The sequence below is a fragment of the Felis catus genome, chromosome A3 (assembly GCF_018350175.1).
Source record: "Felis catus isolate Fca126 chromosome A3, F.catus_Fca126_mat1.0, whole genome shotgun sequence".
NCBI classification, from domain to species: domain Eukaryota; kingdom Metazoa; phylum Chordata; class Mammalia; order Carnivora; family Felidae; genus Felis; species Felis catus.
In genome coordinates, this window is record NC_058370.1 from 1,569,520 (window position 1) to 1,587,268 (window position 17,749).

At 65.3% G+C, this 17,749-nt stretch overlaps 1 protein-coding gene across 2 annotated transcripts; it reads left to right on the forward strand.

Moving 5' to 3' along the window:
• The first annotated feature begins 3,421 nt into the window (after positions 1-3,421).
• GATA5 (GATA binding protein 5) lies at positions 3,422-13,417 on the forward strand. Of its 2 annotated transcripts, none has more exons than XR_002740878.2 (6): positions 3,422-4,360; positions 5,548-5,723; positions 10,199-10,324; positions 11,116-11,265; positions 11,519-11,646; positions 11,999-12,140. XR_002740878.2 is itself a non-coding variant. In XM_023251031.2 (6 exons), the coding sequence occupies exons 1-6, from the start codon at positions 3,817-3,819 to the stop codon at positions 12,152-12,154; spliced, it is 1,218 nt and encodes a 405-aa protein (XP_023106799.1). In that variant the 5' UTR covers positions 3,424-3,816; the 3' UTR covers positions 12,155-13,417. The 2 variants fall into 2 exon arrangements, 1 of the variants encoding a protein (XP_023106799.1); XM_023251031.2 differs by having other exon boundaries at positions 3,424-4,360; positions 11,116-11,203; positions 11,999-13,417.
• The last annotated feature ends 4,332 nt before the right edge of the window (positions 13,418-17,749 follow it).

The window sequence follows — 17,749 nt, forward strand, 5'->3', positions numbered from 1 at the left end:
CCACTAACTCTTCCCAAAGCCAGTGGGAGGGCAGGCACCACTGTCACCCCCCACATTGCAGATGAGCAGAGGTACAGAGAGAAAAGTATTTCACCCAAGGTCACACAGCCCTGAGATGGCAACGTGGAGCCCCGACGATCTGACAGCTTCACGTTGGTGCTCAGACCTGCTGGCCCCAAAACTTTCCTCGAGGTTCAGTGTCTGCTGAGAAGGCCAAACAGGAACACGGCCAACTGACCACAAAACGTGATGCGGCACAAGGGAGGGGGGAGACCAATTTATCAGGGAAAGCCAGACTGAAAGGGATTTGCAAGCTGGGCCTTGAGGGATGTGTAGGAGTTCATCAAGTAGAAAAGAGAGCAAAGGAAGGGTCCTCCACGTTGAAGAGCAGTATGGGCAAAGGCTTAGGGGAGAGGCAGGCTTGCAGCTGGAGGGGCTAGTGGGGGGTGGGGGGACTGGGGCGCCTGCCTCCCTCCTGAGGGGCAGTGGCGCAGAAGGCCTTTGTGGGGGGTAGGAGGAGGCTGGGCAAGGCAGGCCTGGGGTGGGGAAGGACCTGGGCTTTGCCGTTCGGGCTGAGATGCCTTTCTTTTTGGTTCAAGTGGAAGTGATCTGTGAAGAGGCCAGAGGCTGCTGCAGACAACCACTGTCCCTACACCTCCCCCCCCCCATGTGGCTACGCCCCAAGGTGGGGGACGGCGGGCACGGGGTCCGGCTCCCGGAGTGGGGGCAGGAAATACCACCGCAGCCTCTAGGCTCCACGGCGGTGGGCTCCCGTCCCAACCCCAGGGGGCTGTTGCCCCAGGACCGCAGGGGAGGCAGCCCAGCCCTGGACACAGCAGAAGGTCCTGGGTGGGGCACAGCCAGTGAGGGGGCTTTTGAGAGTAAGCTCCTCGGTTGGAGACCAGGATTTAGAGGCAGCTCTCACCCCACCCCCCGCCCCCGCCTCCACATTCTCCTGGAAGAAGAGCCTCAGCCTTTTAATTGTGAAACCAATTCATGCCCACTCTAGAGATTGGTGAATACAGAAAAAGCAACCAGACATTGCCTCCCTTATGAATGGTGTCATTTGTTCTAATTACCCGGTTTAATTATTAGCTGGGTGACCTTGGGCGCGTTAGCTAACCTCTCTGTCACCTGTTTACCTGTTTGTAACGGGAACAATAATAACATCGTGTACATCCTGAGACTGATGCGAGAATTAAGAGGAAACGCCGCAAGACAAAGCGTGTGGCCCACGGAGGCTGGAACTTGCCGTTCGAGGACTGACGGCAGTTTATCCCTGGTACAGAAGACAAGCCCCTGCCCCACGGCCCCAGCCTGATCCCAGGCCGGTCGTGGATCTTTCCTTCTTCTCTGGACCTTTCCTTGGGGGGTGGGGGTGGGGTCTCCCTGTCTCGCCTCTCTTCACCGCCAGTGGCACTGGCGGGACATCCCCCCCCTTTCCATGTCCACTTTCTCAATAACCTGGGCTCTGAGGGCAGAAGGAGTGGGGTTCGACCTGCTTTGGGCCCTCCAGAGCTGCGAGGCGCCCCTGGCACAGCGAGCTTCTAGGACCCTGAGTAGCACGGGGACACCTCTCCGTCCTTCGGGGACCCACTTTGAAAGAGCCGGAAGAGGGAAAGATAGATCCACTGGCAAAGTCTAGAGAGAGATGGGCAAAGGAGGGGCCCCGGCTCAGACCCCAGAGGTAGGTGGGGAGAGCAGGCACCACAGGAGTCCATCCCTGTAGGTGGATGGGAGCTCGGAGGGGTGGAGGGTGGAGGGGTTAGGGTGTGGAGGGGTGGGGGTTGGGGGGTGGGGGATAGGGGAGGGGGAGGGGTGGGTGGGGGAGGGGGAGGGGTGGCGGAGGGGGGAGGAGTGGAGGGATGGGGTGGGGAGGGGGTGGGGGGGGGAGGGAGGGGAGGGGAGGGGAGGGGGAGGGGGAGGGGTGGGGTGGGGGAGGGGGGGAGGAGTGGAGGGATGGGTGGGGAGGGGGAGGAGTGGAGCGGTTGGGGGAGCATAGGGGCAGGGAAGCAGTCCGGAGCCCCAAGTCCACCTGCCCCAAGGCCATGCTCCCCTTCCCCATGGCACCTGACAAGGCTTGTGGAGAATCAGGGGCCTGCCCTGGAAACATCTGCAGGTCTCCAGCCAGGGTGTGAGTGGGGGGCCTTCCCTGCCACCTTCCAGGACAGTGCTTCCTGGGCAGCCCAGCCAGGTTCACCCTGGGTGCCTCAAATAGCACCCCAAATCCCTGCCTGCTGTCAGCACAGGGAACGCAGGGAGAGGCGCAATCGGTGGCCGTTCCCCCCCCCCCCCCGCAGGCCTAGAGCCCCAGAGTCTAGGCCACCATGGAGGTGCCATGGGCAAAGGTGAGCCAAGGGCCCATTTCTCAAACGGAGGACATTCACAGCGCCAAGTCCCGCATTCAAGGGCTGTCTGGTAAGTCCTGCTCCTGCCCAGCCAGGGTCACCCAGTCAGTGCTGTGACAGCAGCAGAGAGCTTGGGGCCTGTGGAGGAGGCTGGGGCATCCAGCAGGAGGCTGAAGGAAAGGCCATCTCTGCCACAGTGCTGCCACCAGGGGGCCACCCAGGGAGTGCCAGGGGGCACCTCAGGGACCCAGGTGGCCTCCCACCCATCCCACACTCCTGGATCCTGGAGGAGACCTTCCGGAGCCCCTGCTCCCCACCCCACCTCCTGGGCCCAGGGAACATCCGCGGGGAAGGGGGGGGCGAGGCGACAAGGAGCACAGACAGGTGGCGCCCCGCCTTCGCCCCCTCACCTCCACCCGGCCCGCGGGGATCCCGCGCGGTCAGAAACTGAGGAAACTGCGGGACTCCGGCTGGACTCTGGGCAGGAGGGCCTCGTCCACCCGGCTCCAGCCCAGGGACACCGAGCTGGGCGGTCCCGGGGAAGCCGGATCCTGGCGCTGGGCCCCGAGTCCGGGTGCAGAGACGGGGCCCCACCACGGCGCGAGCGGCAGCGGACTCGGGCTCTCGGACTCGTCCGCAGGGCCCCAAACGGACGCCAGGCCGGCCTCGGTGCTAGCGGGGCTGGCGACGACGGAGGGGTGGGGGTCCGAGAGTTCCCCCTCCCGCCCCGCCCAGAACAAATTTGGGGACGTCCCCGCGTCCCAGCTGGCCCGGCGCCCCCACCGAGCGCCGGCAGGTTCCCACCGCCGGCTTCAGCGGGGACTGAGCGCCGGGTGCCCCGCGTCCCTGTCCGGGACAGGCGACGGGGCCTGCTCCGGTCACGTGGCGCCGCGGCCGCAGCCCCAGCGCTGACCCCGCGGGAAGGGAGGAGAGAGGAGGGGAGAGGAGAGAGGGGAGGGGAGGGGAGGGGAGAGGAGGGAAGGAGGGGAGGAGAGGGAAGGAGGGGAGGAGAGGGAAGGAGGGGAGGGGAGGGGAGAGGAGGGGAAGGGAAGGGAGGGGAGGGGAGGGGAGGGGCGGCGGGGCGCCGGGATTCCCTGCGGGACCGCGCCGCCCCGGGCTCCCAGTCTCCAGCCCGCCTGTCGCCCGCCCGCCGAGACCACCGCGCCCTCCGCTCCTCGCCCCCAGCCCGTGAGCGCCCCACCGGGCCCGGCGCCCTCTCCCAGCGCGGCGCCCCTGCCCCCCCGACCGCGGGCCCTGGCGAGCGCACCCCGGGAAGCTCGGAGGCCCGGCGGTGGAGGAGGTGAGCTCGGCGTTCGGGCTGCGCCGGGGCCGCCGGGCCACCCGCGCCCCGCCGTGCTGACCCCGCGGCCCGCTGCGGAGCGGGGACGCGGGCGCCGAGGCGGCGCACAGCGGCCGGGAACTCGACGCCGGCGCCCCCTCCCCGCGGGTCCGGGCCGCGTCGGGGAAGATGTACCAGACCCTGGCGCTGGCCCCGAGCCCCAGCCAGGCCGCCTACGCCGACTCGGGCGCCTTTCTGCACGCGCCGGGCGCCGGCTCCCCAGTGTTCGTGCCGCCCGCGCGCGTCCCCTCCATGCTGCCCTACCTGCCGGCGTGCGAGCCGGGCCCCCAGGCCCCCGGGCTAGGCGCGCACCCCGGCTGGGCGCAGGCGGCGGCCGCAGACTCCTCAGCCTTCGGCTCCGGCGGCCCGCACCCGCCGGCCGCCCAGCCGCCCGGAGCCACCGCCTGCCCCTTTCCGCACGGCCCCCCCGGGCCCGGCAGTGGGGGCGGCGCGGGGACCCGGGACGGCGGCGCCTACCAGGGCGCGCTGCTGGCGCGCGAGCAGTACCCGGCCCCGCTGGGGCGGCCGGTGGGCGCGTCCTACCCCGCCGCCTACCCCGCCTACGTGAGCACCGAGGTGGCCCCGTCCTGGACCTCCGGACCCTTCGAAGGCAGCGTCCTACACGGCCTCCAGGGCCGCCCGGCTGGCCTCCCGAGCCGCAGAGCCACCTTCGGTGAGTGTGACCCTGGGGTGCTGGGTGCTGGGCCTACCGGGGTGCAGTCCTGCACCTGGCCAAGGCCCCCGCGAAAACCCCCCACCCCCGCCAGGCCCAGAACTGCGGGACAAGTACACGCGGGCAGAATACAGCATCTGCCACAATGTCACCCACCCTGAGACCAAAACTGCCCTCCTGGGTTTCCTTTCTCCTGAACCCAACCCCCTGGGTCTCACCAGCTGAGCTCACCTCATACGCTCTTATGAGAAGTTTCTAAGTGGTTTTTATAAAATTCAGAATACGATTTATTTCAGTAAGCGGCCACACTCTGCTCCTTCTAGAATGTTTACATATTCTAATTTGAGACCTGGCTTCAGTGGCACACCGCCCGCCCCCGGGGTGCCAATTTGGATAATCGGATTCCAGGCCCCTCAGGCGCATTTGCTCCGGGGGGGGGGGGGGGGGTGCACGCCTGTGTTCGCCGCAGGCGGGAAGCCCCTGGGCCGCCCTACTTCATGGGTGCAGCCTCGCAGGCCCACCCCCAAGCCGCCTCGGCCCCGACTGCCTCCATGGCGCAGGAAGCGGGTCCCCTCCGCCGTCACCCAGGGCGGCTCCCGCAGGACTGACCCCCACCCGGCCCCCACAGGGCACCCGGTGCCGCCGGGGAGGGAGCCGGGGAGGGAGCCGGGGAGGGAGCCGGGGACCTCTCCCTTCTGCCCTGCGGGCCCCTGAGCGGTGGCACAGGCCCAGCTGTGTTCCAAGGTGGTCGCCACCCGAGCAAAGCCGACAGGAAAGGCAGGGGCTGTAGGCGCTGTGGGATGGCACCATCCACTCAGCCCGGCCCTCCTAGCGTCCAGTCTTGCAGAGGCCGAGGCCCTGGGGCCACCTCCCTCCGCCGGTGCTGACCACTCCACCTCCCCAGGGGATCCAAATTACACCTGGGTCCTAAGGGGAACCATTCTGTTGCCGCCCGGGGGTCTGACTGACTTACCTTCCCCCACCCTGCAAGGCAACCCTAACCGGCTTCTCTTTGAATCTGGCACCAACTTTATAATATGTAAAGTTAAGCTTCAAAGTAAAATTAGACAAAATAAATGTTAAAATGAAATGAAAGCCAGGGGCACACACAGCGGGAAGACGCAGCAGACGCTGGGCCCCGGGGAAGGGCAGCGCCTCGGCCCGCGACCAGCTGCCTGTCCCCCCAGTGCCGGACTTCCTGGAAGAGCTCCCTGGCGAGGGTCGCGAGTGTGTCAACTGCGGGGCCCTGTCCACGCCGCTGTGGCGCCGTGACGGCACCGGCCACTACCTGTGCAACGCCTGCGGCCTCTACCACAAGATGAACGGAGTCAACAGGCCGCTCGTGCGCCCACAGAAGCGCCTGGTGAGTGCCGCCTGCAGGGGGCCGAGCTGAGTCCCCAGAGAGGCTAGGTGCCCCAGCAGGGCCCTGGGAGCGCTGTCTGCCGTCCATCCGGGAGCCGCCGGGAGGCCCAGGCCCCGCCACAGGCCCTGCCCTGCCCTGCGCGCCTCCGCAGAAGGGCTGGGCTCACTGAGCCCAAGGCGGTGCTGCCCTGGGTCTGTGGGCCCCCCGGAAGAGGGGCCACCCGGTGACTCTGCCCGGGACCCGGGGCACGGGATGGCTGTGGACCCAAGCGGCCTCCTGGGGCTCAGCCCTGCGGCTCCGAGGGTGGCAGGGGGCGCAAGGTGACGTGGCCCGGGCGTGGGGTTTGGAGGGAAAGGTGGCCGCTGGGTGGTGGCTTTGTGGCAGGGGGTTGAAATCCAATGCAGGAGGGGTCCTGGGGACCCCTGCTCTTGGGGAGCACTTTCCCCCCATACCAGGGGGCTGGAGCTGAGACCGGGTCTGGGGTGGTTCCATGCGCAAAACTTGTTTTCACTTTTGGTTTCTCCTGGCGTGTGGCTGGGTGCTGAGCAGAGAGGACCGGGGACTCACTTTTGCCCCCAGCCGGGCAGAGTCCCCGGAGGCTGTGTGAAGGTTTCAAGGCACTGGTTCTCTGCCGTCTCACCGGCAAACTTGGAGGTTCGAGTAATTCTGCGCGTGGCAGGGCCCGCCTTTGCAAGCTGTCTAAAGTTCGTGAGGCCACAGTGACTCCTGAGTCCTGGGTCCGGGCATGGCTGTTTCTGGGGATGCCGGGCCTTCTGCTCTAATGCTGGTGTGAGCCCTGTCATGGCCGGTCAGCCGGCTCTGGCCGGTTCTGGTGCATCAGAGGGTGGGTGGGGGGCTCATCCCTGGAGGCTGCTGCAGGGGGCCCGGCCTGCCTGCCGCGGTGGCTGTTCTGGGCTGCCTGGTGCTCAGTCACTGGCCCTTTACGGGAAACCCAGACCTGGGCTGTGGAGGCGCCCGACCGATCCAGGCTCCAGACCAGGCAGGCAGGAGGCAGCACTGACCCAGGCAGTTTGGGGGAAGCCACTGTTTTTCTCTCCCTGTTCTAGCCTGGAGTTTGGGGCTCCGCGGGTCCCCTAATTCCCCTCCACCCACACTGTGCCTCCTGGAAGGAGGTGATACCTCAGAATCCATATCACCTCCTCACTTATATTTCTGCCCCTGTGATCATGCCCACTCCCCCCCACACACACACACGTACAGCACTGGCTTGGCACCTGGTGTGGCCCTCACAGATGGGGAAACAGGCTAAAGCAGAGGTGTCCTGGGGGACTGATCCCCCCCCAACTCCCAGGGAGCAGGCCGGCTGCTCCTCTGCTCCCTCCCTTCTCCCCCGGGGGGTGGGGATGGGAACACTGGTAAACAGGAAGAGAAGGTTGGATCCTCCCGTCTCTGCCCCCCACCCCTCACAGGGCTCACCTCCCAGCAGAAAATTCCTGACGTGGGGGTAAGCAGGCAGGGGCCTTGAGGCATTGAGGCATTCACCTTCACAGCAGCCCTGTGATGACCCCAGGGCTCAAGCCGCTCAGAGAGTGGCTTCCCCCAGCAGCCCCCCCCCCCCCCCCCCGCAGCAGGGCCTGGGTTCCGAAGACTGTCTGCCTCGGGCTCCCGTGTGCCCCGCCCCCGCTGGTGATACACCTGTCTTAGGTCTTCGGCCGAGGCCCCTGCACCCACTGTCCCCCTGCTGCGTTGGAAACATTACTTTAGGTGGGGTGTTTGGACAGGCCTTAGCCCGCTCTGTGGACTGGTGTGGCCTCGGCGTCCTGGTCCTGGTCCGGGGCACAAGGAATGATTAGCTTTAAGGACGCTTTGTAGGGTGGAGAATGCCTTCAACTTACCTCCCCGAGGCGGCCGGCCTCAGAGGGTGGTCAGCTGGTCATCCCTGCGTCCAGGCCCATGCAGATCTGAATGCGGGATGAGCCTAGGAAGGGGGGACGGTGTTCCTAGAGGGGTCCTACTCCTCTCTCCTCCGAGCTGGCTCCTCATGGATGGTTTCCTCTGATTTGTCTCTGGGCTCCTGCCTGGCACTCAGGGAGGGTGACCCGGCTGGTGGGGCCGGGCTCCTGTGGAAACTCAGAGATTCTCGGAGAGTGCTGGGACCAGAGCCCAGGCCCCAAGGCAGCCATGGCAGGGCTGGGCCGGTCACCCCAGACGTGTCCCTGCTCGTGCCTCACTCTCCCTCATGGGTGGCCAGCACCGATGCCCCCGGAGAGAATTGTCCTAACCTTCTTTCAAATGATTACAGAAGTTTTAGAAACTTGTCACCAACAACACAGGAATGTGACAATAACAAGTGTGCGTCCACCACCCCCTAGGCCTCACCCCCAGTCCCAAAGGAGTTCATATCTTTTCTGCCCTTTGCATCCTGGGTCCATCCTTAGTCACAGGCACGGACCTCTTACCTGAGGCTTCTGTCAGTGTGGGCGAGCCAGTGGGGAGAGTTGAGGTGGCCCCACAGACCCCTGCGTGCCTGCTTGTGTGGCCAGGTGCTCAGAGCCCTCCCCCACCCAGCCCCACCCCACCCCAACGTCAGAGCCCTGCGGCCAAGGCCAGAGGGCCCCCGGCGGCGCCACCTCCAGGAAGGGGCCCCGCATCCTTCCAGGAGCAAATCTGGACCTTGACTGAGGACCCCGGGTTTTCCTTCCTGCACAGTCCGCCTCACAGGCTCGTCCCTGGCACGGTCTGCCCTTGGCCAGCAAGGGACACACGCTTTGTCAGGTTAAGCGTCGACCGTGTCCTTTTCCGAGAGCGGGATGAGGGGACCCACTTGAAATGGGGCCATCCCCCCTCCCCCCACTGTACCTCTTGTGAGTTTCGAGCTGCGCCTCTTACTTTGAAAAGTGGTTTTCGCTGTGTGAGCTGGCCTCACCCCTCCCAGCCGAGGAGCAGCAGCGGCCCCTCTCCCTGCTCCCCGCTCCGGCTCTCGGCCCGCCCTGGCTGGGCCGCCCAGCGTCCTGATTTCTTCACTTGAATCAGACGCGTGCGGAGCCTGGAGCTGCTGCAGCCAGCAGGCTTTGAAGTTTAACTTCTTTTGAAAAGAACAGACCAAAGAAGAAAACAAAATACGGGGGGGGGGGGGCTGGCAGCGAGGGGGCCCTGAGAGTGGCCAGGCCTGGCCGCTTGTGTAGGCAGCGAGGAAGGACAGAGGCTCGGGCGTTGTCAGGGTAGGGACGGCACCGGGGATGTGTCCCCGCAGTGCGCTGGGCTCAGGGGGGCGGTTCCGTCCACCCCGATGCCTCCGGCCCAGCAGCATCTCTGAGCCTCGGTGCCCCATCCGTAGCACACGGCCCGATGAGGCGAGAGGAAAATACAAACGAACAAACTTTTTAAAATTTTTTCCAGGTCCTTTCTTCCCCTCTTTTTATTAATTTTAATTTATGTTCACTAAGAAAGAATTCACTGCTTAATCCAGGTTCCAGATTTTTCCCTTGCACTCCCAGGGTACAGAGAGACGGCTCTTGGACTTCTGGGCTGTTTTACACACACACACACACACACACACACACACACACACGGCATCGATTCCACCTGTGGTTGTTTCCACACCTGTTGGGGGGGGGGGGCGGCTGCGGAACCGAGGCTTCTCTTCTCGCAAGACGCACAGGCGACCGTGAGGACGTTTGTGGGAGGTGCAGGCGAGCTCTGTGTGTGTACTCGTGAGTGCCGCTGAAAACCAGCACTGACGTTCAAGGCCCTGCATTGGCACCTTTGTGCCCTGGCCTGAGTGTTTCCGTAGGAAGGATTCAGCATGAGGAGGCATGATGGCCCAAGGGGAGGGGTTCGGACTCCTGCTTTTCAATGATGGTGCAACTTTTCTGGGAGGTGTGACGCCAGTATGAGCTCTAAGGGAGCAGCTGGATGGGGAGAGCGGAGGTGCAGGAAGCGGGGACCTCGGTGCAGCCCAAAGGGGTAGGTCAGGGTCACACACAAGACAGTCAAATGTGAATTTCAGATAAACAGCAACTAGCATTTTAGTGTGAGTATGTCCCAAATACTGCACGGAGGCACACTTCTGGGAAGTATTTGTTGCATATCCGAAGTTCGCATCTAGCTGGCCTCCTGGTGTGTGTAGTTTTTGTTTGTTTTTTGCTACATATGGCAGCCTGGGGAAGGTCCTAAGGCCCCCTGCCATGCCAGGAAGGTGGGTGGACTGGCGGGGGTGGGGATCCTGGGGCCGGGGTGGGCCGCAGGAGGGCGCCCCGTTGTGCGTAGCTCCTGGCACCGAGAGGCAGATGGGAGAGAGGGCCGGGGCAGGGAGAGGAAACTCAAATCGGGTCCAGTAAGAGCAGCCGCCTTCCAGACAGTCAGGATGTGGCCTCGGCTTCCCGGGGAGGGACTCGGGCGGACCCTGGTTGACTCCGGGTCCAGTGCTCCTGTCTCCGAGCGTCACCGTCTGGCCGGGAGGTGGAGCAGCAGGGCCCCGGCCCCCGGCTCACACCAGCCTCCCCCGTGCACAGACCTCGTCCCGCCGCGCTGGCCTCTGCTGCAGCAACTGCCACACGACCAACACCACGCTGTGGCGGCGCAACGCGGACGGCGAGCCGGTGTGCAACGCCTGCGGTCTGTACATGAAGCTGCACGGGGTGAGCGGACGGGGTGGGCGGGGTGAGGGCTGGGGGGCGGGGCCTGGGTGAGCGAACCGGGAGGGGCGGGTCATGGGTGGGGCCGGGGACAGGGTGACTGGAGGGGGCATGGGTGGGGCAGGGGCGGGGCCATGTGGGGGGGTGAGGACTGGATGGGGCGGGGCGGGGTGAGTGGAGGGGGGAAGGGGGGGAAAGGGGAAGGCGGGCCGTGGGTGGAGCAGGGGCCCGGGTGAGGACTGGGTGGGGCGGGGAGTTGGGGGCCCCGAGTTGGGGGCGGGGCATGGGGGCGTGGCGAGTGGACGGGAGGGGGGAGGCAGGGGCGGGGCTGCCCTCTTCGGGTCACGTGAGGCACGGGGCCCTGGGGAGGCAGGTGGCAGAGCGGGGCTGAGCGTGTTTCCCGCGTGGCCCCCACTGACTGCGCGCTCCAGGCCTATGCTGTTACCGTTAGGCCCTTTTCACAGATGGGCCTACTGAGGCTCAGCGTCGCTGAGGCAGGTCTGCAGCCATTCAACCTGAGACAGGGGCAAGGCCCCTGGTGTGGCCTCTGTGCGCCCCTAGAGCCCTCCTGGCCCCTACAGCTCTGGGGGGTTGGGCCTGGACTGGCTCTTGCCCACTTTGCCGGGAGGAAGGCCCCAAGCCCAGGGCCAGCAGCTCACCAAGGGCTCTGACGACTCGGTCACCTCCCAGAGTGACTAGCTCTGCAGGGCTGACATCAGGGCATGTGGCCATTCAAGAGGCCCAAGGGTGAGAAAAGAGAGGACCGGTCACCCTCCCCTGCCTGCCCCTGCCAGGTGCCTCGGCCCCTGGCGATGAAGAAGGAAAGCATCCAGACGCGGAAACGCAAGCCCAAGAACGCTGCGAAGACCAAGGGCTCTTCAGGTGTGAGGGACCAGGGCCCATCGGGATGCCAGGAAGAGGCCAGTCCCCAGCCCTCCTGCGGGGTACACGTTCTCCCCTCGGAGTCGCTTTGAGTGTTGCAAATTTCCACCACTAGAGATTTGCACGTTTAGTTCAAGCATTGCCCTCCCAAAGCACAAGTACCCCTGATTCTGCCCTGGGACCCGTCCGGTCTGGGGAGGGGCCGGGCGGTGCGAGCCTACCCAGCTGAGGGCAGCAGGGCAGGTCGAGGGTGCCACACCCAGTCCCTCTGACCCATTAAGTGACCAGTACAGCTGGATGTGCCCCCCCTTCCAGGATGCAGCACAGGGAACCCCACGGCCTCCCCGCCCGCTGTCCCGGACACTGAGAGCTCAGCAGCTACTTTGAAACCCAAATCCAACCTGGCATCCCCTTCGTGCCCTGGGTCCAGCGTCACCTCCCAGGTAAGTCAGGTGGGGTGGAACCGGGGACCCAGAGCTGGCTCCCGGGCACCTCCTCAGGGTACCCTGACTCGCCCACCAGGTCAGACCCCCATCAGCGCCCCCAAGGGCCTCTCCCAGGAAGGAGCTCAGGGCTGGGCACTCAGTTGGCCATTGGTTCCAGCAGCTGACCTGTGGCACGCTCCAGGCTGAACGCCCTCACATGTTGTCCTGTCTGTCACACGGGGCCTCCCGCCCTCTTCCAGGGTCTGAGAATGCCTCTTACGACAAACGTCCCGGTCCCGAGGGCTCCCTACGCCAAGCGAGGCCTACTGGCCATTCCTCCATTCTCGTGCTTCCCCTGTTCCCCCTGCAGGCCTCTGGCCAGGTGAACGACCCCCTGGCTCCCAGCCACTTGGAGTTCAAGTTCGAGCCCGAGGACTTTGCCTTCCCCTCTGCAGCCCTGGGCCCCCAGGCTGGCCTCGGCGGGACCCTGTGCCAGGAGGCCTGGTGTGCACTGGCCTTGGCCTAGGGCCTCGGGCGTCCATCGGACCCGCCTCGCTGCCTGCCTGGCTCCAGCACAGCAGAGGGAGACCATCCGGTCCATCCACCAGAAGACGAGCCAGCGGGACCTTGAGGCGCTGGGCATCCCTCAACACGGTGGCGGCGGGGAGGTCTTCTGTACAGACGGCGGTCAGGCCCCGGAGAGGGGGAGAGGCTAATGAGAAGGCCTTGAGCCCCCCCTGCAGACAGCAGGGGACTCCCCCAAAGGCTGTGTGACACTGGGCCACTCCAGCCGGGGCTGACCTGGAGGGCCCACTACCAACGGTTCTCTTGTCCACATCTGCCATCGCCGTGTTGACACATTGTGGCAGTTGGAAAAAAACAAACAACAACAAAAAAGCCACCTGTTGTAAAACCAGGATCACAAATGAAAGGGCCGAGGTCAAGCTCAAGGAGGCAACGTGAATGAGGGGAGCCGCCCGACATGGGACCTCCTCAGGCTCAGGATCTGTTCCTTTTCTCACATTTGATGGACAAAGACACGGCACAGAGAACTTTCCCTCCCTGTGAGTGAAGGAGTGCTAGGGACAGATGTGCAGGTTGTGCACTGTGCCAGAATGCCACCCCAAGGGCAAGCCATTCACACCAGCGTCGTCGTCTACTTGTGTATTTATTTGGATGATTTCCCCAGAGGGGGCAGTAAAGGGCCTCCTTCTGACTGAATCTGTGTATCGTGACTGATTCTGACAGAGTGAAGGACCTGGGGTCCTGTGCTGGCCCCACAGGCACTGTCGGTGCTGGTGGTGGAGTGACCGCATGTCCTGGCCTACCTCGGATCATCCCAGCTGGCTTGTCCCAGAGGAATTCTTCCTAACCCCCCTTTACTTGCGGAAGCCCTCCCCCCACGCTGGGGTGACCCCTTAGTTGGTCAAGCCGGCTAGAAGGAGCTGTGCCCAAGGAACCGAATGATGAGCAGCCACCGGGGTCGGGCAGACAGTAAGGCACGGAGGGGAGCGGGGCGCGCCTTGCCAGGGGCCTCGTCCTTGCTTCCACTCAGTTGCCGCCTCCCGCCAGCAAACGTCCGAGACAGCAGGAGCAGCCGCCAGCCGCCAAGCCTCCTGGCTGAAGCTCGCCTTTCATATTTAAACACCGTGGTCCCTGGCGGTAGCTTCCAGAACGCGTCCTCCTGAGGCCGTACCTCCAGTTTGAGCAGCACAATTTACACATGATGTTGTCTTTTTTTTTTTTTTTTAAAGACAAACGATGCCATGAGTAAAAAACGTAAAGTAAAGGTGTCGATTTTGCATTTCTTTTGCCGACGCCTGTGGGATTTCGCAGCCCGGTCCCTGCCCGCCGGGTCAGCAGCGGGTCCAGTGCTCGCTCAGGCCGCCTCTCCTGGCGGACACTTGTCTCCATATGTTGGTCTGCTGGACCTTGCTGACCACGCCGGGTCGACCAGGAGACCCTCAAACACAGAGTGCCTTCGAGGTCGCCCACCGGCACGGGAGAGGGACGCCTGGCCGGCCTGGGGACCCACACGTGGAGAAGCCATCCCCGCGCGGTCAGGAGGACCCGGGTCTGAGGCCCTGTCCTGCCACGTGCTGCTGCTCTGGGCCGCAGTCAGGGCACGGGGAACGCGCTGAGGTTCAGGGCACTGGTCCCCATGTGCCCCTGTGTCCGCATGTAGGCCTGGCGCTTCTGACTGGGGTGCGGCGGGCAAGCCAGGTGCTGCTGCCTCTCACCGTGTGGCACCTGCAGGCGGGGTGCCTGTGCGCGGACGTGCCTGGCGGGGGGGGCTCAGCCCGGACAGGACGCCCCTGTCGCGGGGGGGAGACCCCGCTGCCGTCCCGTCTCCGTGCCCACAGGCCTCGGGCTGCCCTTCCCGGGAGGCTACTCACAGGAGAGCAGGTGAGGAGCCGCCCAGTTGGGCAGGGCGGTGCCCCCTTCCCGCCTCCCCACCCCCGACCAGGCGTTGGGTCCCGAGCGAGAGACCCTCCCCGTTATTTTGGAAGAACCAAGCGGCAACTCCCTGCTCAGCCTTCCCAGCCCAAGCAGCTGTGCCGGGGACAACGTCCGTCCTCCAGGGCCATTGGGGGGCGGGGGGGGGCGCCCAGGCTCCAGGTGAGGGAGCAGAGGCCCCGGAGGGCAGGAGAGGCGGGAGGCCACCCGGCACCCTCGAGGACCTCCTCTGGGCTTGCATTGCGCTCCGCCCTGTCCCCCTGCGAGGGGGCTGGTGCGGGTCCCCTCTTCTCCGATGGGGGAGACCAGGGCTCCGAGCGGTGGCACAAGGCACCTGGCCACTGAGGGGCCCACGTGGGGGCCTGGGCTTGGAGGGACAGCACGGCATCCTCTCACCCAGCGGTGCTACCACTTGGGAACCCAGTGGCTTTTGTCGGAGCCTCGGTCTCCCCATCTGCCGGGGGAGGGTGCCATGTGCCTGTGGCCAAGTGATGCACACACGTGCGCAGCTGGGCCGTGCCTGGGGGTCCCCGTATCCGGGGGCGGCGTTCTGCACTCCCCAACCCAAGGAGGCTCCCTGGAGGTGTCCACAGTAGGACAGGTAGGGTCCTCACAAAGAGGAGGGGGGACTGGATGTCCCGGCCCCCAGGCTCCCTGCCCACGAACAGGGATCCTGACAGGAAGGGGGGGTTGACGACGAGGGAAGGAAGAAGCCATCTCTTCCGTTTTTGTCATTGTTGGATGTGTCGTGCCCAGGACGAGGGAGGCTGAGCGCCCTACCTCTGGGCATGAGCGTTGCTGCTAATTTAAGCCGTTCCCCCCAGTGCCCCTTCGGGGCCGGAAGCTTCGGGACCCGGAGCCTCCATATGGCCGCCAATACCCCCTTCCTGTGGTGCTTCCTCCTGCCAGCCCACCCTCGGCTCCGCCTGGCTGGCCGGAAACCACCGGATGGGCCGGGGAGGCTGGCGGGCGTGGGCAGCCGGCCGCTCATCGGAGCCGCCGGACAGAAGGAAAGCCCGCTCCATCCGTGCTGCCTGACTGTGCACTCGATTCCCCGTCACCTTCCCAGCTAGAGCCGCCCCAGAGCCAGCAGGAGGGGACCCGACCCTGCGGCTGTCCCGTCCATTGAGCCCCCGCTGGGGTCCGTCCGGGTGCCTTGATGCGGGCAGAGCTGAGGACACAGAGGAAGGGTTGACGCCCGGAGTCCCCTCAGCTGGGGTCCCCCCCCCCCCACACACACACACACACGTCCTCTCGGACGGACCCAGGGTGGGCGACACCGGGGGCGGCTGCTTCCCCGCTTCTCCGAACGCCGCTGCGTTTAGCCAAGAGTGTGTCCCAAGCCCACGCCAGGGTGCACGTGCGTCCCCTCGGGCCCTTGTGCTGCGGCCCCACTCGGTGCCTCCGCGCCCGCCCCAGCTGACCCCCTGCAGCCCGGGTCTCCCCCCGACAGCCCTGCAGACCTGCGGGGAAAATGGAACGAGCTCCTTAAGAAGGGAAAAGGGTTCTTTGGGGCGAGCCATGCAGGGTACCAGCTTTTTATTTGACCAAATAAGGCCATTTCTTAGAAAAGAACAGTTGCTGCTGTCACCATCATCAGAAACAGGCCATTCTGCCACCAAACACAGCCGGCCTCCGTCTCTGGGAAAGGGACCACGCCTTTGTCACTTCTCACTGCTTTCCTTCACCATGAACCGTGGACAGCTAGTGGCAGGGGCTAGACAGCCAGGGGCCGCCCTTCTCCAGGCCGCGTGGACAGGCACTCAGGAAGAGGACGACGAGGCCGGGGTCCCAGCCCCCAGGGGGACCCCCATTCGGCCGACGGAGGCCAGAGAGGCCAGGTGCCCCCTGAGGCCGCGAGGCTGCGGGCGCCGGCGGGGGGGGGGGGGTCCCCGTCCTTCCTCCCACAGGCGCTGTGGCAGCCGCTGAACGGGCCCCAAAGGGGAGGGGGCTGGCTGAGCCCCACAGCCCTGCTGGAGCCGGGCTGGGGGCGGCCGGCCCTAGACGACCACTCGGAGGCCGTGGCAGGCAGCCCCCCCACCCCCAATGCCCTGTGACGCCCGCCAAGATGTTGACACGGACGGCTCCAGCCGCCTTATTTATTATCTGATAAAGGGCTCTCGGCACCGCCGGTGGACGGCGTCTGGCCAGGCTGGGGCCTGGGGGAGGGAGGCGGGTGGGCGGGAGGACAGGAGGCCAGAGCAGGGCCTCCACACTGGACTCTGGGGCAGGACACCCTGAGGCATCCGGGCTTCTCCTTCGCTGGCCGACGGCCTTCCTCCACCACCACCATCGAGGCGGCCGGCCAAGGAGGAGCTCCGCTCCTGCAGGAGGGACCCGGGCCTCCCTGCGTGGGAGCCGCACCCCGCACAACCTGCGCCCCTCTGCTGCCAGCCGCTGCTCCCCATGGCGTCTGCAGAATCCCCGGCCGGGGTCCTCCTCACCATCGGCCCCTCCCATCCAGCTGCCCACCCTCCTCCACCCCTCCTCGCGGCCCAGAGCTCAGATTTCCCGTGATGCAAATCTGGGCCGGTTTCTTCTTTGTTTCCAAACACCCTGGCCCAGGTAACACCCCAGCGACCGCGCAGTTGGCCAGAACCCTGACCACCCCGTGACCTGAGGGCTCCCCTTTCTCACACCTGCGTCCTCTCTTGGGTGTGGGCGCACTTGCCAGCATCCAGGCTCGCCACGCCTCTGGGCCTTTGCACATGCTTTTCCCTCCGTGCACCGAACAGGGGCCAAGACCCTCTGATGGCGCCCCCTCCACGAAGCCTTTCTCGGGCAGTGCGAGGAGGTCTCTCCGAGCACAGCCGTCCCACCGCCGGGAGCAGGAGGGAGACACACTGTATGCCCGAGAAGAGGGGTGGGTTACACGACAGAGGGATTGTGTAGAGACAGCCTTAAAGATCAGAGCTCCTGAGAATATTTAACAATTACAGCTCGTTCTAAACGTGTTCCCCTGAGCCTTGTCCGAGGCTTTTATGAGCGGGAGGGGACAACAAAGTACTGAGCCCAGGGCCTGGCCAACACTCAGCGGTGGTGGAATATCAGTGCATGAGTGGACCCTGTGCCCCTGCTGGCGTCTGGGGGGCAGGCCAGCCAGGCCCTCCCGGGACCGCCTGCCCCCGGAAGCCCGTCCTTCCACCCACCATGGGGATGGTCGGCCTCCGTCTGTCCTCAGTCACCCCACAGCTCTCAGTCCTTCTGAGGACAGTCGAAGACGGGGACAAGAGGGGTAAGGTGGGGTCCCCAGAAAGGCAGATGCGAAGTGAGGGGTCCTGGGTGAGGCGGGATCCCCAGAAGCACACTCCCAGAGGGGGACTTGCGTGGGGGTGATCCATGCAGGCCCTGCTCCCATGTACCTGGAAGGGGGCGGGGAGAGCAGCACCCAGCCAGCCCCAGCCCAACCCTTGTGGACAGCAACCCCCGCCCTCCACCAGCACAGCCCTGTGCACACAGGGAAAGGGCTCCAGGAACCCCAGTTAGGAACCCCAGATAGAGCACGCACTGCTGTCCCGCCCTGAAAAGCCAGGGCCAGTTCTGACAGCTGGGCCCCAGGGCCTGGCCAGGGTCGGGGGGTGGGGGGGGGGTGCTGGGTGGGGCTGATTCCCACGCCCAGACCACCAGGGGTGGGAATGGAGGGCCAGGCCAGGGGCCTTCAGAG

What these genes read in the sequence shown, in the direction of transcription:
- GATA5 (XM_023251031.2), top strand. Translation starts at nt 3,817, where the DNA reads ATGTACCAGACCCTGGCGCTGGCCCCGAGCCCCAGCCAGGCCGCCTAC. An exon ending in GAGCCGCAGAGCCACCTTCG is followed by an intron (nt 4,361 to 5,547) that starts GTGAGTGTGACC and finishes CTGTCCCCCCAG; the next exon opens with TGCCGGACTTCCTGGAAGAG. An exon ending in TGTACATGAAGCTGCACGGG is followed by an intron (nt 10,325 to 11,115) that starts GTGAGCGGACGG and finishes TGCCCCTGCCAG; the next exon opens with GTGCCTCGGCCCCTGGCGAT.